Raw genomic sequence first — 24,697 nt, forward strand, 5'->3', positions numbered from 1 at the left:
AAAAAAAACTGTTTTGTTTTGTTTTTTTAATAAAATGAACTTTTTTTTGGAAAGCACACATGTTTCTTTGTTTACACTAGTGGATGTTTCTTCAGTGGAGAAGAGGAGTTGATAGTTCACCCAGCGTTTCATTTAGTGTGACACTCAGGTGCTGTAGTGGCTCGATGAGGATTTTTATGTTGCTGTGAATTTGAAATAGTCTGAGGTTAGCTGCTCACACCTACACACAGAAACAACCAACAAAGCTTGATATCCACCTACACAAAAACTGCACATTGAGCCTGTGCTTTTCTCTCTGCTCCTCCATCATCTGCATCTCTCACACACAAACAAACATTTCCTCCTATAATTAGCACTTTATCAAGCCTCCTATAATTCATGCACCACTGTGCTGGGCCAGTGGGACTCATTATCGTGTGGGATGTTAATTTGCACAGGCTGACCTCTTGCAGGTGTTGCACAACTAGCCACTTAGCTAAGCTGTCGTCACAGCACGGTGAGCCCACACTACACTGACCCTGTCCTCAGAACAACATCCTTTGATTTATCTCTCTTTCCTTCATGCTGCTCAACCCACTCTGTCCTTATCTGCCTCTTCATCTCTCTCTAGCTCCCTTTCAGTTGATGGAGCTTATTGTGGACAAATAGGCTTAGGAGCATCACTATGGCAACGGTGAATTGTAAAAAGCTGCATAAGCACTTCATCAGGGGCCGTGATCCAATGGCTCCCATCGGAGATGGTGCCCCCAACCTCTTGCAACAAGTAAAGGCAGGCCAGAGAGGCTCCTGGGAGGAGGAGGGGAGAGATGGAGAGATGGGGAGAGAGAGAGAGAGAGAGAGAGAGAGAGGGAGAGGAGGAGATAATACTGTGGGACTGTGAGAGGATATGAGAGCAGAAACCATTTCCCTTCTCTCTCTTTTTCGTTCAGCCATCTCGATATCTGCTATCTCAGGACTTTTTAAATTCTGCTTTTCACTGATTTTGTTTCCTGTGGAGCTCAAGACAAACTTAAAGAAAAAGAAGTAGAAGAAGAGGTAAGAAAAGGTTGATTTTTGTGTTCATTTGCAATTCTGCTTTGCAGTGGACTATTGTTTGAAAAAAGTCAAAACTTAAACATAAATAACGTTTAGAAAATTGGATCTGATGGGAGTTTTTGAAGAAACAGAATATTTTTGCAACCAGTTTTCTGTCATTTGTGATAAATGACATAATTGTTTCAAAAGGTTTTGAAAAGCTACAATGGTTAGCTGATTAACAGAAAATAAATATACAGCTATTTTAATAGATTGTCTTCAGTAGTTTTCCAAGCTAAAACATCAAATGTTTGCTGGTCCCGAATCATATTTAGTGACAAAAGACCAAACACATAATAAAGAAGCCACTGGACACTGCCTGTGTGTGACTCCATTTTGAAGCTCAGAGTTAAACTGTTGGGTGCTGAGGTGAGAGCAGGTGAGTGACTAATCTCACTGTCACTTTGTTGTGAATTTTTTTTTCAGCAGCTGTTGATAATCTGAGCGACGGCACCGAAACAGGCCCAGCACAGAACAGCAGAGGTAGAAAACAGGTACAGCAGCTGGGGTTTGTCTGTGTAAACAGATTAACCTGAGATTAAAAGAGGACGGTTACAAAATGAAATGGGTAACTAATGAAAGACGACAGCATTATAGAATGAAGAGATTACCTACAAAATGTGTGCAGGTAAAATAAATATGTGGAGTACTGCCAACAAAGTGTTTGCTTTAAAAGCTGTGCTTATTTTCCTGATGCAGTAAATGTAAATATATGTATTTTGAGAAGATTGTGTAAGAATGTGAAAGTAGAACCTTTCTTTTGAATAAATGCCTCACAGTAACTTGATCACTGGCCTTTTATTTTTACCACATTGAACAAAACAACAAAAGACTGATTACTGAATTAAACTGAATCCAGCATCAGTGTTTTGTTTTGTTGATCTCACATTTCAAACTCTGCAAAATAGAGATACACATATTTGAGTTTTTGTTTAACCTTTCCAAATCACATCATTGTCTACTCTTTTATATCAAAGTGCAAGTCCTATATCAAATAAGAACATAATTCGGGCTCCACTGAAGATGTTATTCACCCTCCTTTTATTCTCCAATAATGTACAACCTTGAAAAAATCCACTTTGAAATGAATTTGAGCAAAGATTGCAGCAGCTTGGCAGTAATGTTCTGTGCTCTAGTTTTATTTGAGGTCACAATCATTTCAATGATTCTGATTGTCTCTCCTTCATCAGGGAGCTGTGAAGGAGGACAAGGGCATGGCCTCATGGTTCAGCTGGAATGAACCTTATCACCGGAGCCCCCGGCGGGACCCGGCCGATGTGGTCAGTGACACCCTGATGCTGGAGTTCAGCTGGCAGCTGAACGAAGCGGAGAGGCAGCACAGAGAGAGGGAGAACGAGTACAGACGCCTGAAGACTGGAGTGGACTACAGCTGGCTGGCCAGCACACCTCGCTCCACCTATAGCATCAGCACCGGGGAGCGGCTTTGTCTCGAGGACCTCTGCTCCAAGGTGCCGCCATCCTGCTGCGGGCTGGTCATACTCAAGTAAGGACACACCGAGCTACTCCAGAAATATCAAATATTGATGGAACTGAAACATAAAATTAGATGTGGAAAGTTACTAAGTATATTTCCGTAAATACTCTTCTTAAATACAGTTTTGAGGCAATTGTATATTTCCTGAATATTTAAATTTTATTCTGCTTATATGTGTGTATGTGTTTACAATAGTGTGTGTGTGTGTGTGTGTATGAGGTGTAATATCTCATATAAAAAAGTAATATTAAATCTCAGTTAAACTCTTGAATTTGAATGACATGATTTTTAATATATTTTCGGGTATCTCAATTTTTGACTTTTGTCAAAAAAATCTCTGAATAAGATGCTTTTCATTTTTTGGATCACCACCAACAGTATTGGCTTAGAGACACAAAGCATCACCTTAGAGTCAGAATGATCTTCCATCACTAAACTGCTCAGCTGTTAGCCACACCTGACTGTATGAAAACTGTCTCCACCTTGAGCATCTGTTCGTAGGACGCTGCTGAGGTCTCAGGGGTCTTGTTAGTTTGACAGTTTTTGGGAAGCATTCATGTACGTGGGTGCTAAGTGGAACTCACAAACATCCAATGAGTGCCAGCGGGAACACATTTTTGTGTGTGTGTATTCAATTAGTTGCATCTGCATGCAGTGGAGTCCTCAGTTGACAGATTGACTGTGAAGTATAATCAGCTCATGCTCTCTGAGAAGGAGACATGCTTCTGTCAGCCTGTCCTTGTAAAGAAGGTTGAGGTTAAGGAGAATAAGATGTCTGTTACGTTTACATTTTGTTCCTTCTATTATGCCAGTTTTAAAGAATAACTTAATGGCAGACTGAAATGCCCACAGCTAGTCACTAACTTTCTGTTTGGTGCTGAGCAGGGAGGCACACTGGGTTTTTAGAGACTATTAGAGCAGTCTCCACTGAGAGTGAGAAGTCTAAATCTTGTGAGTGCTGGTTAAACAATGAGCTGAAACTCAATGTCTGCACTATCAAGGGCAGCTTTAGATTCAGGTGATAATTCCTTGTGGGTTTATTACTATGAGTAACCTCTTGTTACATTGTGACATAATCATTTTACAGTTGGAATCAGCCTGAATCTCTTTCACCATCTGTGCATCCACATGTTTATTGTATCATTTCATCATCATCTGCTCACTTGCCTGTGTCTTGTTTTGCTTTGCACAGGTTCAGGGAGGCCATGCAGGCCAATGAACCAGAGGTGCAGGAGGTGTCCAGCCTGTTCCGCTCAGTCCTTCTGGAGGCTCTGGACCACCTGAAGGAGGAGCAGGAGGCACAGCGGCTCGCCCGTCAGTGGAACAACAAACGCGCCATGAGCACGTCTCTTATGAACTTCAGGTCCCGGATTAAGATCAACCCATTTGGGAGCAGTGTGGGCCTGAGCTCCGCTGTGGCTGACGGAGCAGGCCTGAGCGACCTCAAAACCGTGTCAGAGGATGTGGAGAGAGGGATGGAGAGGGAGGAGGGATCTCAGAGGGTGTGGAGCATGCCTGACTTCAGATACAAAGGTACAGGCAGTAAGGCTGTCTGATGTGGGATGTTCATGAAACAGTGGTGGTACGTTTCAGTGGGACAGATGTTGAGCTCCAGGACCCTGCTGCACTATGTCCACTTAGCACCAAGAGAGGGGGATGAATCACATCCTCTTAGTTTTACAGTATGAAACCACTCAGCATTTGATCTATTTACCTTTTCAACTGAAGGGTAATGTCAGGTGTTTTTTGGATTTTCTGTACCTTAACACTGGAAGTTTCATCTTACTATGAGATTATTACCTCTTGCATTGATGTTATATTGTTACTGTTATATTTTTAGATATTTGGCATCTAAGCTTTGAGGTCTGTTTATTTTATCCTGTTATGTAATCTTATGGCCTTTTTGTTGCAGGTGAAAATGTTTGTATATTGTCTGATAACACAAATTGGCTGAAAGGTGAATGACCTTCTGACAGAATGCTTTGCATGAGATTTCTGAATAGATGTTACTCAGTCTTAAAACAAATGATCAATAATAATGTTCACACTAACGTCATTCAGGGGGTGAGTCATGATTTCTCTCCCCAGATTGTGCTGTTTTCTTGCACAGCACAAGGATTCAGCACAGTAATACATCATCCAAGGTCAGCAAGCCAAGAGCGTTCTGTGTTCTTCCTTTGCAAGAGGATATAAGAAATGATGCAAATGTCAGATCTTTTTTGAGTGAAGCATTTCAATGTAAAGTCATTTCAGCAGTTTATTGCTGTTTCTTTTCTGTTTATCGACAGAAAAATGTAATATTAAACAACACTATGATCCATATAAAGCTTTCAACTGGATTCATACAAGAGAACCCAGTTATTGTATTTTACATTTCAATTTAATAAAATGTAAAGATTCAGAACAGGACTGACAGAATGAAAGTTATGAAGACATAAAATAATCAAACAAAGCAGAGTTGATTTTCATAGTGTAAGCAAATTGTACAGATTCACACCTATAACATCAGTACACACTGATAACACTGTGGTTCCCACTGAAACATTTTTCCTGTGGAAACATGGTGGTCAGTTGACATGAATGATTGATGCAGCCAACAGGTAAGAAAATATCCAACCTGACATCTGGCTCTTCTGCATCAATATGGATCATTTCTAAACTGTCCACTGTGAGTCTAACAATGTTATTGAAGTGCAATGCTAAACTGGTGAAGTGCTCTCTTAAATGGAGATGATACATTCAAACCACAAGTGAGGTTGAGAAGCTGTTCAGTCTGATTACAACTGTCAAATTATGCAGTGGGCCACAGAAAATGTCAGATGACATTGTGCATCATTAACATGTTTTATGTCAAAAAAGTTATCTGACTAATCTGATGAATTATCCATGTGAACAGTAGCACACTCAACTGTAACCAGTGGTCTGAATGTATCTCACTTTGCTGCAAGAGATCCAGGTTCTTCACCTCATCTGACTTGGTTCTGTCCACATGTTGATGCAATTTGTATTAATTATCTCTTCGAAAACTCTTCACTTCTCTTCTCTAAAAGCTGAGTTGTTGTTTCCTGAGTTCTGGTGATGGTTCTGAGCCTGAGCACCACTACTGGCATTCACAGTGGTATCACAGGGTAGAGTTCAAGAACTCAAGAAGTTCTGCTCGATTTTTATCCCGCTGTAACACACACACACACACACACACACACACACACTAGCAGTTGTGAGCCAAGGCAAATAAGCACACATAACACATATGGATGCTCGACGACAAAAATGTGATTACCTGTTTATCTTTCTTTGACTTCTTAACTTTCATCTTTATCTTCTTCCCTGAAATCATGCTGTAGTTGCCTTTTTTCCTGTCCTTCAAGTACTGAAAGAAATTAGCCAATGATAAGTGTCACACCTCCAGAGGAAATGTTTTGTAATATGCACATCATTTTAGCCTGTTTGGGATGAGAAACCCTAATGAAATGATGTGAAATTAAACATTACCCCTTCTTACAGTCCCATGAAAAAAAAAAAGAGATATAAAAATAAATAAATCTTGTGTCATTTGGTGTGTTGTAAAACACGTTTAGGTGAAATGTTGAGGCGGGCTTGATTTTAGTGTTCAGGATTTAAGGAGGATGTAATATGTTTGTATAATATGCTGCTGTGTGGATGACAAGTCAGAAAAAAGTTGGAACATCTAATGGAAAAATATATGGACTAACTAAAATAATGTGCAAAATACTTTCACTAATGGGACTTTAACGGAAATTTACCTTGGAGATCTGTACAGGTCCAGAGTTTTCTTCTTCTTTTGTTTTCTTGTCCTTTTTACGTTTATGGCGCTTCTCTTTCTTTCCTTTCTGCTCCATGATACAAAAACAAGAGACTTAGTCTTCAGTGAGTGACAATCACTTCTAACAATAAACACATGAATAAAAAGCACAAGTCTACCTTTTTGTGTTGTTTTTCCTTTTTCCTTTTCTTAGACTGTTTTCTGGATTTACTGCGGGAGTCTAAAAACAAGACAGTGAATGAGATGATGGCTATTATCACCATAATGATGACAATGGAAAAAACATAAAACAAAACAAAAAATGTATCTTACATAAACCACAAAACAAGGTATTTCATGTGTTTTGCTGACTTAAAACATACACGTACCACTACTGCTAGAGCTGCTGCGACTACAGCTGGATGACTGTGATGAACCCGATGAAGAGGAGGATGATGAGGATGAAGATGATGAACTGGAAGACGTTGAGGAAGATCTGCTACGGCTCCGTTTCTGTTTCCTTTTTTCACATCCTAACCACATATACAAGGACAGACCAAAATATAATTTCATAAAAACATTTTGTATCACACAGACAACCACACCCAGCCTCCGAGACACCATGAGCTGCGTATAAATTTGCAGAAAAGAAAAATAAAACAGAGAAGGAACTTAAAATTAATCCATTTTGAGAACAAAAACCTCAAATCTCTGAGATCTAATATTTTATATGCAGTGAAGCCTAAAACCTAACATCACAATGATCTTCAGCGTTATGAAAAGTAAAGAGGTGAAACAGATATTGGCGTTGATTACTCAGATGTGACTGTGAGCGTTTCAGGTGGTCTTACCTCTGCTACTCGATCTTCTTCTTTCTTCTGTTCTGGAGCCGGAGCTGGACACGGTGCACTCTGCATTTGTCGACTAGAATATGTTTAAGCGACATATATTTGTGTGTGTCCTTTCTCTGGTGCTTAAGAGTTAACTGGGTTACAACGCTAGCTAATGCTAAATTATCTTTAACGCTAAGCTTTTGAACTAATAATGCTACTAAAAGGGAGGTTATATACTCACCATGGCAGCAGCGGAATACAGTTGGTATATTAGTTATTTACGGACACTACACTGAAAAAATAAGGTGCTGAAAAAAGGACAAAACATACGTTTATTCGCAGTTGTCGGCAGTAAATTGGAATTAGCTAGCACTCTAAGTAGACATTTTCTATCCCATGATGCACCGCAGCTAGCTACGTTCAAAACAAGAGAGCGAAAACTTCGTAACACCCCTTCCCCCATACAAAAAGGAAAACAAACACTTGGCTTTGTAATAGCGGCGCTTTTAATCAGGTAGGTTAAGTTAGTAAACTAAGAGTAAACACGAACCACTTGCGAAGTTTAATGGTCGCCAGGCTTGTTAGCTTTACCGTGAGATTAACGTTGTTAGTTTTCACGTAGCTAGCTAACAAAAAGCTCTGTAATAAATTGTGCCTTTTGTGTCTTTTTCGGTTTGTCTTTCTTCATGGTAGGTTTGTGTCTCTTTGTGGTCACTTTATGTGTATTGTGGTCAATTTGTGTCAGGATACTTTCTATCTCTGAGGACATTTAATGTCTCATTGTGGTCACTCTGTGTCGCTGAGGTCACTTTGTCTCTCTTTGAGTTAATTTAAAGTCTCTGAGGTTGCTTTGTGTCTATTTGAGGTCATTTAATGTTTCTTTGTGGTCACTTTGTCTCTCTTTCAGGTCATTTAATGTCTGAGTTCACTTTGTGTCTTTTTGAGGCCATTTAATGTCTCTTTGTGGTCACATTGTGTCTGAGGTCATTCAGTGTCTCTTTGTTTTAATTGTGTCTCTCTGAGGTCATTCAATGTCTCTTTGTGGTCACTTTGTGTCTCTTTCAGGCCACTTTGTGTCTCTTTGTGGTTGTTTTCTGTCTCTTTGAGGTCATTTAATGTCTCTAAGGTCACTTTGTGTTTCTTTGTGGTTGGTTTGTATCTCTGTGGTCATTGAATGTCTCTTTGAGGTCATTTAATGTCTCTAAGGTCACTTTGTGTTTCTTTGAGGTTACTTTGTGTTTCATTGTGCTCACTTTGTGTCTCTGAAGTCACTTAATGTCTCTCTGAGGTCATGTTGTGTCTCTTTGTGGTCATTTAAAGTCTCCTTGAGGTCACTGTGTCTCTTGGAGGTCACTTTCTGTTTCTTTGTGGTTGTTGTGTGTCACTTTGTGTCTCCTTGTATTGTGTCTTTATTTCATACAGCTGCTCTGACCCAGAGAAATGGGGGCCTACTCAAACTGGGGCAGTGTTTTTATTTTAAAGCTTACATTGGTGCAAAATGATATGGTGCTGTTGATTAGTAATTAATGCATTTATATTTGTACATTCATAAGAAGCCATTAGTCTGTAATATATTGGAACTCACTGCAATATTGAGTAGTATAGTTGAAATAATTCAAAAACACACATCCGGGTGTTTTACAAAAACATATTTATTATGACAGTATTTGTATACAAATAAGTAAGAAATCTGTAAGAAAATACAAAATAATGTGCTCTGGGCATCATAAATCATTCGACAAATAAAAATATTGAGTAGCTTTGTACTGTATGTAGTCAGTTTTATCGAGCCTATAATTTTGCTGTTTAACACATTATACTTACTCCAGCCCTCCAAGAACTGCAATTTGTTTCAAAGTGTTCTCTATTCCTATGACATACAAATGAGGTTTGTTGTATGTGTGCTACAAGCTAAAAACTCAGAATAGCAGGATCAATAAGTCTTCTACAGAATGAAATAAAAACCCGTTGCCTAAAAATGTGTAATATGGTGAAAATTTAAAAAAAAAAGACATGCCTGTACCTGATTTTTAAAAAAGAATATCTTGTTTTTCAGTTTGCATGTTATGTCCTTTTAAAGATTTATGACTGTTACGCCTACTCCTTTTTGACATTACAGGGCTTTGATAAAACTGACCTTGTCAATCTAAGAACTGAACTTTATGTACATGTAAGATTACATTAGATGAAAAAAACCCAGACAAACCTCAGCATGCCCAGTTACCAATCTAATGCAAAATGTACAGTACTGAATGTGATGTTCATTCCATTTAAGTTCTACAGCTGCCCTCACATAGACAAAACATTTGGAAGTAATAAAATGCATGAAAAGGTTTATAAGGTTCGTTAGTTAGAAGAATATCATGCGACTATCCCTGCCCATATCAGAGCCACTCTGCTGGTTTCACACAATCTGAGTCCTTGATTTGGCTCCAGTGAGGTAATGTGAAGCAGCAGATCAAAGCAAAGTTTGGCTCTTCTTTTTGACCTAAGCCTCAGCAAAAATACTTAATGTCAGGTATATGAAAATATAAAACAATTTATGAGGAAAGACACACTGTACTAATATCTATAAACACATGATTTAATAATACAAAAGGACATAAAAAACTATAACAGACTTCTGTTATAGTTTTTGGTTATAGTTGGTATCAGCAGAGAAACTATACAGGATTAATGTTTGAGTTGCCAGAATAAATCTATTTGTATACTTTAGAGTCTTTGTTTTATAAACCTTTCACTGCCTTTCCTCATTAAAATGTCAATATATATTAATGATGAAAAATAGCTTTTTAATAACTTTTTAAAATCTAGTTTGAAAATTGAAAGTTTTTGTGTTGAGTAACTCTACGGAAAATCTTTTTTCACTCATTTTAATACATGGTGTTCGTTGCATAGTGTAGCTGATTGTTTACTCTAATTCTGAGCTCAATCAACAATGGGCTGACGTTTAAGCTTCTGCTTTGTTCTTTGAGTGATCAGCATGCACTAAGCTCCCTTCATTCTCTTCCTCCTCCTGGGGAACCTGGAAAACAAACATTCATTTGATTATATATTATTACCAGAAACCAAAATAATTAGAACTGTATCTGCAGTATAAATGGGAACCTCTCTGTTAACATATGGTATAAATTGTACTGATTCAGTGAACCACATCTATCTGGTTTGATTTCACAATCAAAGATTTAAAAACTAACAAACATCAGCCAACTACATCTATCAATTAATATTTGACAGAAAGTAAGGAAAGTATTTGTGAGGAATGGGAGTTCTTACCTCCCAGTAAATGGAGTCATCGAAGCAGTTCTGATCTGGAGGCTGTCCCCAGATCGGCAACTTCATTATTAAACCTTGAAGAAGAAAATGAGTTGTTCAGTCAGATGTTGTCCTTTTGGTAAATTGATTCCTCCTCTTTCCATCGAGTCACAGTGCTATTTAACTGTTAAGTCTCACATTTATGACCTAATTTTTATCTCTACCCACCTGTAATGGCACCGCCAACCAAAGCAAATCCAATGGAGGAGGCCAAGGCGGCAGCTTGCATGGAAGCAGTAGCACTGAAAATGAGAAGGGAGACATGAATGTAAGAGTATATAAAAACAAAGTGCACCAGTAAGACATGGTAACATTGCCCTTACTTCTTTTTCTTCCCCATAGCTGCTGCGACAACACCTGCCAACCCGCCCAGGATGCCAGGCATACCATGCAGATTGTGGACACCACAGGTATCCTGGATGCCCAGGTTGGACGCCAGCATGGGCTACGGAAGAGCAACCAAATGTCTTTTTAAAAGGTGAAATAGGCACTTTCATTTTAAAAAATGGGTATGCATGCAGTATGTTTATCATTTTTAAATTATAAAGTAAAACTATAACATTTGATGTCTTTTTATTTTTCTCCTTTGCTTTGAAATTTAAACTCACAGTCAGGTACTTGAATCCGAGGGTAGAAATGACTCCGGCCAGTAATCCGATCAGCATGGCCCCAAAAGGCTCAATGTTCATGTCAGCACATGTTCCTACAGCAACACCACCTGCCAATGTTGCGTTCTGAATGTGTACCTGTAGAGTGCAAAGATATTTTTTTAAAAATAGAATATAACAGAATTTCTTCTTAAAATGTTATAGTGTTAGTGTAAATAATAAACCAATGTTAGCTGACCATGTCCAGTTTTCCTTTGTGCTCCACAAGGCTGGATATTGCATAGGCAGAGAGCACACAGGCAGCCAGTGAGAGGTAGGTATTGATCACTGCAGTGAGCTGAGTGTACCCTGGATCAGCTATGGCTGAGTTAAAACTGGGCCAGAACATCCACAGAAAGACTGTTCCTGTAGAACAGGGTGATAAAGAAACATAATTTGTATTCATATCAAACCATATTGCAAGTTAGATTTGAAGATTTTAGCATTCACACACGCTGCCCAGCAGGATTGAAGCACTTGAGGTCAGTAGCACTGTGCTGCATGGTGTTTTGTGTCCACTAGGTGGCACAAATCATGCATGTGCGGGTGACCAGGGGTGAATCATTGAGTGGAAATTACAGCATATAAAACAAAATACTGGTATAATTATATATTCAAATTAATTTGAAGTTTAAGCAGCTCTCACCAATCATAGCAAACATATCAGAGTGATAAACAGATCCATCGTTCTCATGTCCGTTTCTTAATCCTGGTCGGTAAAGTACACGGGCCACTGCCAGGCCGAAGTAGGCTCCATAAGCATGGATAATCATGGATGCTCCAACATCATTGGCCTGTAAAAAGAAAGGAGGTCCTTAATAAAATTCAGTTTATACTTTCAGTGTTTCTGGTCAGAATGCTGGAATTTATGCTGCACAAGCATGTATTATATACAGACTTTTAGAATGGAGGCCACCAGATGTTCATTGATGGAGAAGATGGTGATCTCCAGTATGGTCATGATGAGGAGCTGCACAGGGCTGGTTTTACCCAGAACAGCTCCAAAGGAGATCAGGACTGTAGCTGTGCTAAAGTCTGCGTTAATTATTCTGAGATGGAAGAAAATAAAGCTTTAAAAAACAGAATTTGGAAGATTATAAAGCAACGGCACAAAAATCAGCAGACTAACACAGTTTAATATTAATGTACTATTCAAATAAATTTGTCAGCTAATCAGTGGCCAACAGGGCAAGTCATCGGTTTACTGAGCAGCCTCTACGTAGTGATGTATATGTCACTGCATTAATGTTAATCCGGGTGTTGTTAAAAACCAACACATGCAGAGAAAACAGTTGTACTTGAAGATGTTGACTTTGATCTTTCCATGATCCATGTGCCAGATGCCCTGCATGAGGAGACCCCACTGCAGGCCGAAGGCGGCCAGGAGTAAGTTGATGCCCACACTGCTGAAGCCATATCTCTTGAGGAAGGTCATCAGGAACCCGAAGCCAATGAAGATCATGACGTGGACATCCTGAAACACTGGAGATGTGAGAAGAGAGGTCAGTTCTGCTGATTTGATAGTCCCATTTTATCCTCTGCTAAATGTGACTTCAGTATGAAATTAACCATTTCCTACAGCCTTTCTGTTCATGGTAGTTTCCATTTTGTAGTTTAAATGGTTTAATGAACAGGAGTCAAAAGTGTCTGTGTTGTCAGTTGTGATCTGTTAGCAGGAAAGTTATTCAGTCACATTAGGAACGGGAAAATGCTGCTGTTGTTCCTCTGGAGTTTGTGCCTTTTGTGTCATTTCTATCAAGTGCATAGGATCTTGATAACTTTAAATTTATGAAGTCTTGGGGGACAGCTCGTTTGGCAAACCTATCTATTAGTCTCAGCTGTTAGACTGACGAAGAGGGCAGGGGTTGGGATCTATTTGCATTATTCACCATGCTTCATTATGATGTGCTATTTTAACTATATTCTTAGCTTTAAGTACATACAAAAATCTCTTTAAGTGGATATTGTCTCTGAAGCTAATGAAAAATTCATAAAGGCGGAGCTAAGTCATACTGGGAAACAATGGACTTTATTCCTTAGTTCATAATAAACATTTTGTGATGGTCCCCCAAAATGCTGTGATGAGTGGTAGCATTTTAGCTAAGTCAAGTCTACCCCACTTCCTGTATGACTAGAACAAGACAAAATGGGAGGATGGGGTCAGTCATGAAAGGACAGTGTCACTGACTAGGCATTATTTTTTTAAACGCGGTTCGTGTCTGCCTCTGATACTGAGACCCTGGCAGCTGTGTGAAGTGGAGTGGCAGTTTGCTGACCTCTCTGAGTTTAGTGTTAATCAAAAAATCCCCTTAAAGAAGGGTCAACAGTCTGTATAAAAAGAGTTTATGTCATCTGTATCTATTTAACAAATATGTGTGTGACATGTAGAGGCCTGTTATTGTGATGTTTTAGTGCCAAGTACAGAGCATGCAGTGGTGGGAGATTCATTAAGATAAGTTGTTGCTACTTCATTCTAGAGGAGACAGTGGCTGTTTCCTCTTGTTTCCAGTCTGCATGCTATGCTAAGATAACTGGCTCTGGGTTTGAATTTGTAGATTTATACTTCAGAGAGTAGTATCTTATCAGTCTGTATTTAGGAGTTTTTAAAGTCATAACTAAATATTTACATTCTATATATTTGGAAATCAGTGTGGAATCAATTTGGCCAGTGTCTCTCTTTTGTCATGTCGTGCCCACAAACAGAAGAATAGGGCTAAAATTTATTACAGTCCTAACAAGATAATAATTGCAAAATTAGTGGTAGTAGTAATCTTAAAATATCCTATTTTGTCATTGTTCAGTTCTTTATTAAATGTGATGGGCACAGCAGTGAGTTAAAGGTGCAAATGTCTGATTTGGCTCACATCCCTGGAGCAGTTTTGAACAAAGCCTCTTTGGGGCCATCTCTGACACCCCTGACTCCTCTTCCATTCTCAGCTAGGTGACTCAGATTTGCTTTCCTTGCAGTAAGAGTTTATTGTGAACAGGATTGGAAAAAAGGTGATGGAGAGCAGCCACAATGACTGGCACTATGCCATGCTGTTAGATAATGCTTGGTAATCTTATGAAGAATTGGGTGAGCCGAGATCAGACACTACGCTCTGGTGTAAAGTGTAGCAGGGTGATGCAAATGGTACAAAAAATGTTAAAAATGTTTCTCATTTCAAATGTAGGCGCATTTTTTTTTTTTTTTTTTGCATTCTGTAAATCAGTTTCTCACTGTGCTAAAAAGTTTTAATCAGAAACTTCTGAGGCTTTCATTTACATTTTTTAATTAGCTGATTTTTCCTTGATCATTTCTTATTCACTCTAGTCCACAGTCTGGTTTGCATTGAATAGTGGATTTGTCCACATGCAAATGCAAGGCTGATATTTTTTCAGATTTTTTCAGTTGTGTTTGCATAATGGTATATTATCACAACTAGCTTGGAAAAAAATTGCAGTCTAGAATATAACTGACACTGACAAATGGGCACGTCAGTGACAGAAAATATCTTCTGTACAGTAGTCGGATCTATTCACTTGTTCATATACTGCAATCTGGGAAAATTGAGAAAATTTAATTTTAGAATATTAAAAAAATCCATCAGGAAGTTTTGTGGGAAAAAAGAGATACAAATTATTCATAGCAAACGGTGTAATATGCAGACACTGAAGCTTTAACTTTAGTGTTTATCCACTATAGCAAAATAGAAATCAAAATAACTATTTTGCTAGAGAATGTATGTTGAAACATCCCATCTGAAGTAGGAGACAGCCTCAGTTTTAATACCGACTGCTCAGCTAATCTCCTTTAGTCACACCTGCCCCACCCAGCCGTGAGCAGAAATTCATACAGTACAGCAGCAGTTTAATGATGTGCCTATATTTAAGGAGACAAGTGGACAAGAAGCAAAGAACCTCCTTAACTGTAGAAACTACTCTACACTCTCAAATGTTGCTCCATCAAATTTAAACTGCATTTTTCTGCTCCATTGACCATCTGTCTCCATCCCTTATTGTCTCTGTGCTGGAGACATTAATGTGTATCACATGTGGCCTCTACTGTATGTGGCCCGATACATTTCCGTACAGGAGCATTTTGATTCCTAAGCTGTTTACTGTGTGTGTGTGTGTGTGTGTGTGTGAATAGACTTGGTGTTGGATGACAATACAGTCCTGTGAAAAGCCTCCACGTTCTTCTAAATCTATTTGCAAGTAATTAGAGAAACATAATTCACATTATCCCAATGCAAGTAAGTAGCTTGTTTCACATCACTCAACACACAAAAGTTTAAGATTATAGAAATTTATTTCAGCATTTTGTAAAATTTGTAGACTATTTTTTAAAAATATAAATAGCATTTTTCCTGTTCCTCACTCCTCAACATGCAGCCCAGGTAGACTTACTGGGGTAGAGATCCATAGGCTTCTTTTCATGGTCAGTCTTATTGGAGTGTTCGCCATGCCCATCACTTTTGCCGTCATCATACACCGCAAACACTGCAAACAGTATGATGGTGATAATTTCCAAAGCCAAGGCCACGATAGGGAACTTCAACCTCATGTTGGTGGAGTATGCAGGCATCCTGAGACCAACTCTGTTTATCTCCCATACAGTGTGACACACCCTCAGTAACTGTCGTTTTTTTAGGGTTGTGCTATGTGAAGGGAGGGAAGAAAGTGGTGTCTGGTTTTAAACTGATGCAGTTTTTGTGGTGACCAATGACAAGGCCTGTGGTGAACACCCCTCTCATGCATTTGCTTACAGGGATGGGTTTCCTCTCTGGATCTCGGAGGGGACAAAGCAAACCACAAATGTAATTACACCTGACCAGCAAACTGGCATGAGAAAAAACATAATTACTGTTCCTTCCTTCTTGTTTTTCATTGGCAAACTGTGTTTGTTAATTTACTGACTTGGATCCAGACCAGTCTTTTAATGTTTTAAAGTGTCGTTGAAAGAAGTGTACCCTAACAAATACCAAAATATTTGTGTTTTCTGCTCTGCTGAACATTGTTCCTCTTTCTTAGTACAGAAAACTCTGTGGCTGACTGGTCTCTTGATATTAAACATATTTTCAGTATTTTTGACTGATGCATGTCCAGTTTCAGATGCTTCATTTGCCACTATTTTTGTCCTTTCCCATTACATATATTAGCGACACCTCTGAGTATAATATAGTCTAATACAACACCACATTCAAGTGTGACTTAAATTACAGACATAATTTAATTTAAAGTTAAATTTCTAACAATTTCCCAAACCTGCTTGTCTTGAGTCATTTTGAATACTGCCCATGTGTTTGCTAACTTTCCAATGAAAACCACCCAGGTTTGTCTGATTGTCAGGCAGGCTCTGATGTAAGTGGTTAACACTGTGAGCGCAGTGACAATCTGAGGTCTCTCTCCAAGTCCTTCATTTGGTCCAGGTCCTTTATGAATGAGCAGAGTACATAATCACCGCCAACAATACATTTCTGTTTGTTTTGGAGCCAAGTACAGTGAAGGTTTTTCAGACCCTTAGGAAAATGACTTCCACATGTTGAGAGATATCAAAAACTCTGTAGCACCAGTCAATCTACTCACACTGACCTGTCAGTCAGTCAGTGTGCCCTGCAGAGTGTTGCAGTAATATATCACAGACAGTGGAGGCTTTTTCAGTGGGTGAAGCAACTCATTGACAATCTGTGTGAAAGTTTTCCCATCCAGTTCAACTTTAGTAAACTTTGACAAACCTTTGAAGAACCAGAGCGCAAAACTAGGGGAAGCTAATTTATTAACTGTGTTTTTTCATTCACATTTATTTACCCTCCGCTGGTAGTAAAAGCTGCTCTACAAAAGAATCATGGTTTGCAGATTGCTTTGACACTTTTAGTCAACTGGAGGTCAAAGATGGGAGTTTCTCCTTGACCCTGTAATGTTGTTTTACGTCAAATATCGTTCAGACATTCTCTGAATATTTTGGCAGTTTCATCAAACAAGTCCCATTATTGCTGCTGGAAATAAGTCTCTTTTGACTCACAGAATCTGAGAAAGTTTGAGCATTAAAGAAAAGCACAGTTAAGTGTTTTTTTTAATCAGACAAAATCTAGCCTCCTTGTGAACTTCACATTCCAGGAAAGCCATTAAGCATTTTATCTCTGTTCACTCACAACCTCATCGTGAAGCGCAGATTTGTGGGGAATAAACAAGCCACCAGCCTAAATGCGCTCCATCTTTTGTCTTGGATCCTATTGCATTATGTAATGTACATTACTACAAGAATGTCTGCAATATCCTGTGCTGCTTTGAAGCCAGACTTGCTGTGCAGATGATACCCTGTTCACTTGGTCCATATGTCACAGCTGTGAGTTGTGCTGCAATGGCAAGACGACTCAGGGAGTGTAAAGGATCAAAGAGTGAAGGAGTTGGATGATAAATGGCTTTAGTTCACTTTCATTTTCTGCATCAGGGCATTTGCTGGATGTCCATCACATGTAAAGGTCAAATTGAGGTTTGCAGGTTTATGACTTCATGTGTATTTATAATAATTAATGAATCTCCTCACATCAAGAAAATGTTTACTTTAATCTGAGCAGTAAGGGCAGACTACGAAGTTGATATTTTTATATTGACATTTCTCCTTGTGGCTGTTTTTGTTCAGCTCTTTCTAATGCCAGGGTCAAATACAGTGCACATACATAACTCTTGTAGTAAGGGCATCGTGTCATGCAGCTTCTTTTCACTGCAATGTACAGACCTCTGCACTTGTGTGAAGCTTCATACACACCTCTTGCAGGATATTCAACGCTGCATTCCTCCATTTGAAGGACTCCTTCATAAACAGATACCAGTTTGTTTGACAGACAAAATCCTGTTTTTTGTCCATATTAATCAAAACTGGATAGCAGTCAATGTTTTTGAGGGTGCTGTAACTATGGAACCATGTACAGCTTTCTAATTTATGTCCAGGCTCCACAGAGCTTTGCCTGTGTAGTATCTTCAAAATCTAGTCAGGTTTATGAGGCCTGATAAATAAATGGAGTAGAGTTCTTTCAGTTGACCTTACCTCACAGTGAGGCAGTGGAAATATTTTATGAATCTTGTTCCTTCATAGTGAAAAGTTAGTTGTTATAGGTTTTTATTATTAGTCTGTCTCTACAGGTCAGTATTGACAGGTCAGTATGAGTATGTTACCCTTTGGATTGTATTTGATGCTTGTCAGCATTTTGAAAATTGTTCTTTTTATGAAATGTCCTGGACCATGCAGAGATTTATTGCTTGGACTCACCTGGAAGATATAACTTCTTTTTGAAGAAAGCCAGAGGAAACATTATGATAATATTTGGGAAATTTGTACTGAGTTGGCATTTCTTTTAGACATGCTTAAATATACTGTATCCTTGTCTCCATAGAGGTCAAGGATGAAAGAGCAAGTAGATATTCAGTGTTTACGGCTACTGGAATCAGTCACTCATGTTGTAGTGTCTATGAAACCGCTGCTCTCCCAGGTATAATGAGTCATAGTCTCTAGTTTTCTACTCTAGAGCCTTTCACCTGAGAAATGAGAAAGGAATCTCCTAGAAAATGAAATCATATGTTGGAATTCAACATGTATGTGTAATGCATATTTATTTTTTGCAGCTGCAGAATTCTGGTCTTCTTTGAACCAGCAGGTGTTTCACTGAAGGGTACTGAAACTTTTGTTCTTGTTTTTATTAACCCTGTGCTGCTTATTTCCTGCAGAACGGGTTGTGCCTTTTGCTTTGAGACACACATGCTTATCTCTGTGGCCGACTGCAGCCCTTTAGGCCTGGTGCAGTGTGGCAGCAGGAGCAGGAATCAGCATTCCAGGGTCAAACGTGTGGTTAATTTCAGACTTAGTGGATAACTGCTGTTGAAGCTAATGATGAGCAGTTTAGTTGTTTCTCTTCTCCTCAAAGGATCCAGATTCAGGAGAATGACAAATTATGTGTAGTAGAAAAAGCATTACCATTCTCCCAAGTGTCTGTCCCCTTGGGGGCACGAATCTACTTAATATTTTCTCATGATTTTGCCAATTAGATAATAAAACAAATTGTTTTTTTTTTTTTTTTGCTTTTATGGTAGGAACAGGAAATAGGTTCAGGGAGTATTTGAAATAGAAGTGAATAATACAGGACAGGATTGACAGGACTGAACCCAATGCAAGGCTAAGTAAATAGCAAATTATGCATAGTATCATTTTTCAAAGACAGCCAAATGCAGTTACATTTGTTGCAGTAGACACAGCTACTCTCACTTTTTGTTGTGCTGAAAATTTTTGCACTTCACCTCACCGGACATAACCATCAATAAGCACAACACCAGACAGATCACTCAGGAAAACAGAGTGGCATTTGTGAGTGATTTAGAGTTGAGGAATCAACCTTTTAGGAGCATGAAGATTCCCAAAAGTTGTCAAGAAATCTTGTGCTGACATGACTAACGTCTCTGTTCTTACGCTCCCCTGACCATTACTAACATCGAGAATTTCTACCCATTTGTAGATATTTGCAGTGAGGTTCATCTCACCTCTGATCTGCAGAGGGGCTGCTGGAATGCAGCTGTGTTAGCTGACACACACTCCTCCTTTCCATCCCTGGGCTGCACTCTCAGCACACATCCCTGAATGTACCCCACCCCTTCTTTCCTGTGACTGGGGTGAGGGGAACAGTTGCACACCCTGATAAGCCCACTGAGAGGGAAGCCTATGCAGCGAGCTAATCAGCATGTTAGATGTTAGCAATCAAGAACAATCACAAGATTTCATCATGTTTATGTTGCGGTGGCCTTTTATGCTATTTAGGTAAAGGGCAATTATTTCTCTATATAGTGTTCTATAGTGTGTCTCATTACCATTTCTGTGTGTGCTTGGGTGAAGAGAGTGTACATCTGTTTTTTAGTTTCAGGTGCAGTGGGGAAAAAAATATGGCAGATAAGGTCTTGATATGAAAAATACCTTTGTGTCAGGCAAACGTGAACATGCTCTCTTAAGGTAGCACCTATGCGCCTAAATGACTTTGTGTACAACTGCAGATACCGATAGTCCGATAATGTTGTTTGAAGATGGCTGAGATCACTTGAATGTTTAACAGGTGTGTGAAGGATTTAAGCACCGGCCCCTCTCATGTTACTGTGGGATGTGCAATAGCCATCAGTCAAAAGGGAAAAGGCAGTGCAGACAGAGGATTGTGTGTAGTATGAACGCTTTGGGATCAAAACCACATGTGTAAAACCTGATACAGAGAAACTGCAGTTAACTGTTTTTGCATATCATATATAGTAAGTAAGTATTTGAAGCCAGTACATACATTTTAAAGATATTTAGTAATGGTTAAGGTAATTGCTAATTAAATCATAGAGGGATAAAGATTTTTTAAAAAGCTCAACTTTCAGCAGAAAGGTGTGAACTTTGCTTGCAGCTATATGGAACTGATATACTGTATGGTAATTTTTATTACATAATACTTTGGCATTAGCTGGCTTCCTGTGTAAGCATGGCTCTTTCATTTCAACACATGTTCACTGTTTACAGCTACAGTATGCGGTCTATTTCAGCAAGTGTGTAACAGGCTGGTAGTGTCTGTGTCGTGGGACCTCTAGTTACTCATGGAGATAAATCTTTGCTTTGCTTTCTAGTTTCCTCAATTACAAAGATAACAACAAAATTCTGGTCCCAGGCCACTGCAAATATGAACTGTATGATAAAACATTATTAAATTTTAAATCTGACATTTCTACTGGTAGATCAAGTGCCAAGAGATGCATTCACACAGGGGTGAAGTGTGACGGATCAAGAGTTGTACTTGAACTCATGATGCTTTAATTTTATTTGTCAAGCTAGCAGAGTAAGAGCATGAGTGGGGATGTGTTCAAGCTTACATAAAACACATTTGTGTTTTTTGTGTTTTGTTTTCCACAGGACTTTTTTTTTAAAATCCATCCTGCCTGAAATTAATTGTTGCCATTTTTTGCTTTTGGTAGCCCATACTGCAGCTTCTGCTGTAGCATATCCTGATGCGTTTTAAACAGAGAGTCTTCCTGCAGTGATGTTGTAATTACTTTATCTAGTGTAGGCTTCTTTAAATGATGCCTAATTGAGGGGCTTCACCCTTCCTTGTGTGGCTCCATCTGGAAATAGACCTGGCATGCTATCACCGCATCTTAATAAAAACTAAAATGATACGGCCACAACCCAGGACTTCCTATAGAAATAGGAAAACAAAGTGGGAGGGGGGAGAAAATAGCAACCAGAAAACATCCCGACATAACTGGGGAGTGGGCTTTCAGTGCTCAGGATGTAGGGAGATTGGGGGTTTGGGGCATGTCTGTGAACTAGAAAGGGAGGAAAAGAAGAGATTATTTCAAACATGCCGTGGTCACGCAGAAGGTAGCACAGACCACATTACTGGGAGGAGCTTTGTCTATATGATGTAACTCACATGTCTTGTTAAACTTACAGTATTTGAAATATTTGCACTGTGCAGGAGTGATTCACTACCAGTAGAAACAAAGAATATCCAGGCAAGTTGCAGCTGTGTAATACATATATACAGTGGGTACGGAAAGTATTCAGACCCCTTTAAATTTTTCCCTCTTTGCGTCATTGCAGCCATTTGCCAAAATCAAAAAAGTTAATGTTATTTCTCATTAATGTACACTCAGCACCCCATCTTGACAGAAAAAAACAGAAATGTAGAAATTTTTGCAAATTTATTAAAAAAGAAAAACTGAAATATCACATGGTCATAAGTATTCAGACCCTTTGCAGTGACACTCATATTTAACTCACATGCTGTCCATTTCTTCTGATCCTCCTTGAGATGGTTCTGCTCCTTCAGTGGAGTCCAGCTGTGTTTAATTAAACTGATTGGACTTGATTAGGAAAGGCACACACCTGTCTATATAAGACCTTACAGCTCACAGTGCATGTCAGAGCAAATGAGAATCATGAGGTCGAAGGAACTGCCCAAGGAGCTCAGAGACAGAACTGTGGCAAGGCACAGATCTGGCCAAGGTTACAAAAGAATTTCTGCAGCACTCAAGGTTCCTAAGAGCCCAGTGGCCTCCATAATCCTCAAATGGAAAAAGTTTGGGACGACCAGAACTCTTCCTAGACCTGGCCGTCCAGCCAAACTGAGCAATTGTGGGAGAAGACCTTGGTGAGAGAGGTAAAGAAGAACCCAAAGATCACTGTGGCTGAGCTCCAGAGATGCAGTAGGGAGATGGGAGAAAGTTCCACAAAGTCAACTATCACTGCAGCCCTCCACCAGTCGGGGCTTTATGGCAGAGTGGCCTGACGGAAGCCTCTCCTCAGTGCAAGACATATGAAAGCCCGCATAGAGTTTGCCAAAAACCACATGAAGGACTCCCAGACTATGAGAAATAAGATTCTCTGGTCTGATGAGACCAAGATTGAACTTTTTGGCGTTAATTCTAAGCGGTATGTGTGGAGAAAACCAGGCACTGCTCATCCCCTGCCCAATACAATCCCTACAGTGAAACATGGTGGTGGGAGCATCATGTTGTGGGGGTGTTTTTCAGCTGCAGGGACAGGACGACTGGTTGCAATTGAAGGAAAGATGAATGCAGCCAAGTACAGAGATATCCTGGAAGAAAACCTCTTCCACAGTGCTCAGGACCTCAGACTGGGCCGAAGGTTCACCTTTCAACAGGACAATGACCCTAAGCACACAGCTAAAATAACAAAGGAGTGGCTTCAGAACAACTCTGTGACCGTTCTTGACTGGCCCAGCCAGAGCCCTGACCTAAACCCAATTGAGCATCTCTGGAGAGACCTGAAAATGGCTGTCCACCAACGTTCACCATCCAACCTGACAGAACTGGAGAGGATCTGCGAGGAAGAATGGCAGAGGATCCCCAAATCCAGGTGTGAAAAACTTGTTGCATCACTCCCAAGAAGACTCATGGCTGTACTAGCTCAAAAGGGTGCTTCTACTCAATACTGAGCACAGGGTCTGAATACTTATGACCATGTGATATTTCAGTTTTTCTTTTTTAATAGATTAGCAAAAATTTCTACATTTCTGTTTTTTCTGTCAAGATGGGGTGCTGAGTGTACATTAATGAGAAATAAAATGAACTTTTTTGATTTTGGCAAATGGCTGCAATGACACAAAGAGTGAAAAATTTAAAGGGGTCTGAATACTTTCCGTACCCACTGTATATACTCTCTATTGAAAATATTAATTTAAAGCAATTTAGTGATTATATTAAAGAATTTTCAGCTGTGAAGCAAAATATATATTAAGTGTCCTTTGTTTGAGCATATAGCTTTTTAAATATTTACCCATGTTGATTATTAGAGGAAGCTGTGAATTACATAAGGGCTGCCCAGATATACAGTAATGAGGCCATTTGCTTCTGTTTGGGAATCTCTGTTTGAATTCTTCTCTTTCAAAGCTTTTATCATGACAGTTTTGTCCCTTGTGCCAAATCAGTGATCACAACACCATACATGGCAAAGATGTGGTTCGTGTAGCAAAACATCAGCTGTTCAAACAGATGTTTGTGGTAAAATTAGCATTTAAGTCATATAGAAATCTTCACTTCAAGGTTTATTATTGCATGGAGGGTATGACTGCAGATTTATTACGGCAGTGAGAGTATCTTCTGTCTTCAGTGCAGAAAATAAAGGTGCCTGTTCAGTCATAGTTTCAGAGACTCTGAAGTTTTTCTTGGATTATTTCATCAAGGATCAGTCATGACTTATTCATTTTGTGCACAGTGAGTCTGCTTTTTTTGCAGTGTTTGCATCCTGTTACAGTATTCACTCAGATTACATACATTAATTTACCTACAGAGAACAATGAAAATACTTTACATGCCAGTGATAAATATATAGTATTATGCACAATTGTTTCTGACAGCAGCATAAATTAGAAAAAAATTCATGACACTTGATAACAACTTGTTTACCAACTCAGTGTCCCTTGTTGTTTATGTCTGTAAAATAATACAGAACCTTCAGTGGTGAGTGGACACCTCTCATTATGCAACTGTGGCCTGCTATGAATCTCTTTCCAGGTCAGTTGTTTATATTCCCTGTGAAACTTAGGCCAGTCACAGTCAAAATATAACTTATAATGAACTATAAAATGTGATGAAACAAACTGAGAGTGTATAAAATATATAGAGACTATATAAATATACTCTCAGCCAGATTCAGTGTGTATCTCCAAGAAAATAATAGAAAACACATGATTTGAATTTACTGAAATAAACAGTCTTCACATTTGGAGCTGGTAGCAGCTCATTTGAATAATACAAGAGAAAGATGTGTGAAATCTATTATACTTTTATTGCTGTTGTAGCTCCAGGCAGGTTACACAACACCTGCTGTAGTTTTTTTATTCTGTAATCTGGGAAAAAAGAAAACACCTGAAATTCAACTGGGAAATAAAAATGAAAAACATTTTTTTTTTTTCCCTTCAAACTTCCCTTGATTTCCTGGAGATCATTTCACCATCTTAGTGGATATTAAAAGGGGTGGCACCACACAAAGTAGTTAATCTTGAGATGAGTCATTCCTAAATATTTAACTGGTACATACTGTTAGTTAGCTGGC

The 24,697-nt window shown here is 39.1% G+C and overlaps 3 protein-coding genes across 8 annotated transcripts; 1 reads left to right on the top strand and 2 right to left on the bottom strand.

Moving 5' to 3' along the window:
* The first annotated feature begins 928 nt into the window (after positions 1–928).
* rd3 (retinal degeneration 3, GUCY2D regulator) lies at positions 929–4,227 on the top strand. Of its 4 annotated transcripts, none has more exons than XM_026319269.2 (4): positions 929–1,035; positions 1,501–1,568; positions 2,265–2,578; positions 3,762–4,227. In XM_026319269.2, the coding sequence occupies exons 3-4, from the start codon at positions 2,289–2,291 to the stop codon at positions 4,123–4,125; spliced, it is 654 nt and encodes a 217-aa protein (XP_026175054.1). In that variant the 5' UTR covers positions 929–1,035; positions 1,501–1,568; positions 2,265–2,288; the 3' UTR covers positions 4,126–4,227. The 4 variants fall into 4 exon arrangements, with proteins under 4 accessions (XP_026175054.1, XP_026175055.1, XP_026175056.1 ...); XM_026319270.2 differs by having other exon boundaries at positions 1,504–1,568; XM_026319271.2 differs by lacking the exon at positions 1,501–1,568 and having other exon boundaries at positions 937–1,035.
* LOC113137548 (protein FAM133) lies at positions 2,564–7,573 on the bottom strand. Of its 3 annotated transcripts, none has more exons than XM_026319274.2 (7): positions 7,407–7,573; positions 7,184–7,256; positions 6,722–6,865; positions 6,512–6,573; positions 6,334–6,420; positions 5,850–5,939; positions 2,564–4,744 (listed from the first exon to the last, which is right to left on the bottom strand). In XM_026319274.2, exons 1-7 carry the CDS (start codon positions 7,407–7,409, stop codon positions 4,715–4,717), a joined length of 489 nt encoding a protein of 162 aa, XP_026175059.1. In that variant the 5' UTR covers positions 7,410–7,573; the 3' UTR covers positions 2,564–4,714. The 3 variants fall into 3 exon arrangements, with proteins under 3 accessions (XP_026175059.1, XP_026175058.1, XP_026175057.1); XM_026319273.2 differs by having other exon boundaries at positions 2,564–4,749; XM_026319272.2 differs by lacking the exon at positions 2,564–4,744 and adding an exon at positions 4,825–5,741 and having other exon boundaries at positions 7,407–7,572.
* Positions 7,574–8,797: 1,224 nt separating this feature from the next.
* Positions 8,798–15,787, bottom strand: rhag (Rh associated glycoprotein). The gene is made up of 10 exons (XM_026318082.2): positions 15,517–15,787; positions 12,426–12,609; positions 12,026–12,176; positions 11,774–11,921; positions 11,327–11,493; positions 11,089–11,226; positions 10,804–10,925; positions 10,649–10,722; positions 10,442–10,515; positions 8,798–10,190 (listed from the first exon to the last, which is right to left on the bottom strand). The coding sequence occupies exons 1-10, from the start codon at positions 15,692–15,694 to the stop codon at positions 10,116–10,118; spliced, it is 1,311 nt and encodes a 436-aa protein (XP_026173867.1). The 5' UTR covers positions 15,695–15,787; the 3' UTR covers positions 8,798–10,115.
* Between the last annotated feature and the right edge of the window lie 8,910 nt (positions 15,788–24,697).

This window comes from Mastacembelus armatus, chromosome 24 (genome assembly GCF_900324485.2).
Source record: "Mastacembelus armatus chromosome 24, fMasArm1.2, whole genome shotgun sequence".
NCBI classification, from domain to species: Eukaryota; Metazoa; Chordata; class Actinopteri; order Synbranchiformes; family Mastacembelidae; genus Mastacembelus; species Mastacembelus armatus.

What these genes read in the sequence shown, in the direction of transcription:
- rhag (XM_026318082.2), bottom strand. Translation starts at nt 15,694, where the DNA reads ATGCCTGCATACTCCACCAACATGAGGTTGAAGTTCCCTATCGTGGCC. An exon ending in ATCAAAGTCAACATCTTCAA is followed by an intron (nt 12,177 to 12,425) that starts GTACAACTGTTT and finishes CTTCCATCTCAG; the next exon opens with AATAATTAACGCAGACTTTA. An exon ending in TGATATGTTTGCTATGATTG is followed by an intron (nt 11,494 to 11,773) that starts GTGAGAGCTGCT and finishes CCTGTTCTACAG; the next exon opens with GAACAGTCTTTCTGTGGATG.
- rd3 (XM_026319269.2), top strand. Translation starts at nt 2,289, where the DNA reads ATGGCCTCATGGTTCAGCTGGAATGAACCTTATCACCGGAGCCCCCGG. An exon ending in TGCGGGCTGGTCATACTCAA is followed by an intron (nt 2,579 to 3,761) that starts GTAAGGACACAC and finishes TGCTTTGCACAG; the next exon opens with GTTCAGGGAGGCCATGCAGG.
- LOC113137548 (XM_026319272.2), bottom strand. An exon ending in CAGCAGCTCTAGCAGTAGTG is followed by an intron (nt 6,574 to 6,721) that starts GTACGTGTATGT and finishes TCTTGTTTTTAG; the next exon opens with ACTCCCGCAGTAAATCCAGA. An exon ending in AGTCAAAGAAAGATAAACAG is followed by an intron (nt 5,742 to 5,849) that starts GTAATCACATTT and finishes TGTGTGTTACAG; the next exon opens with CGGGATAAAAATCGAGCAGA.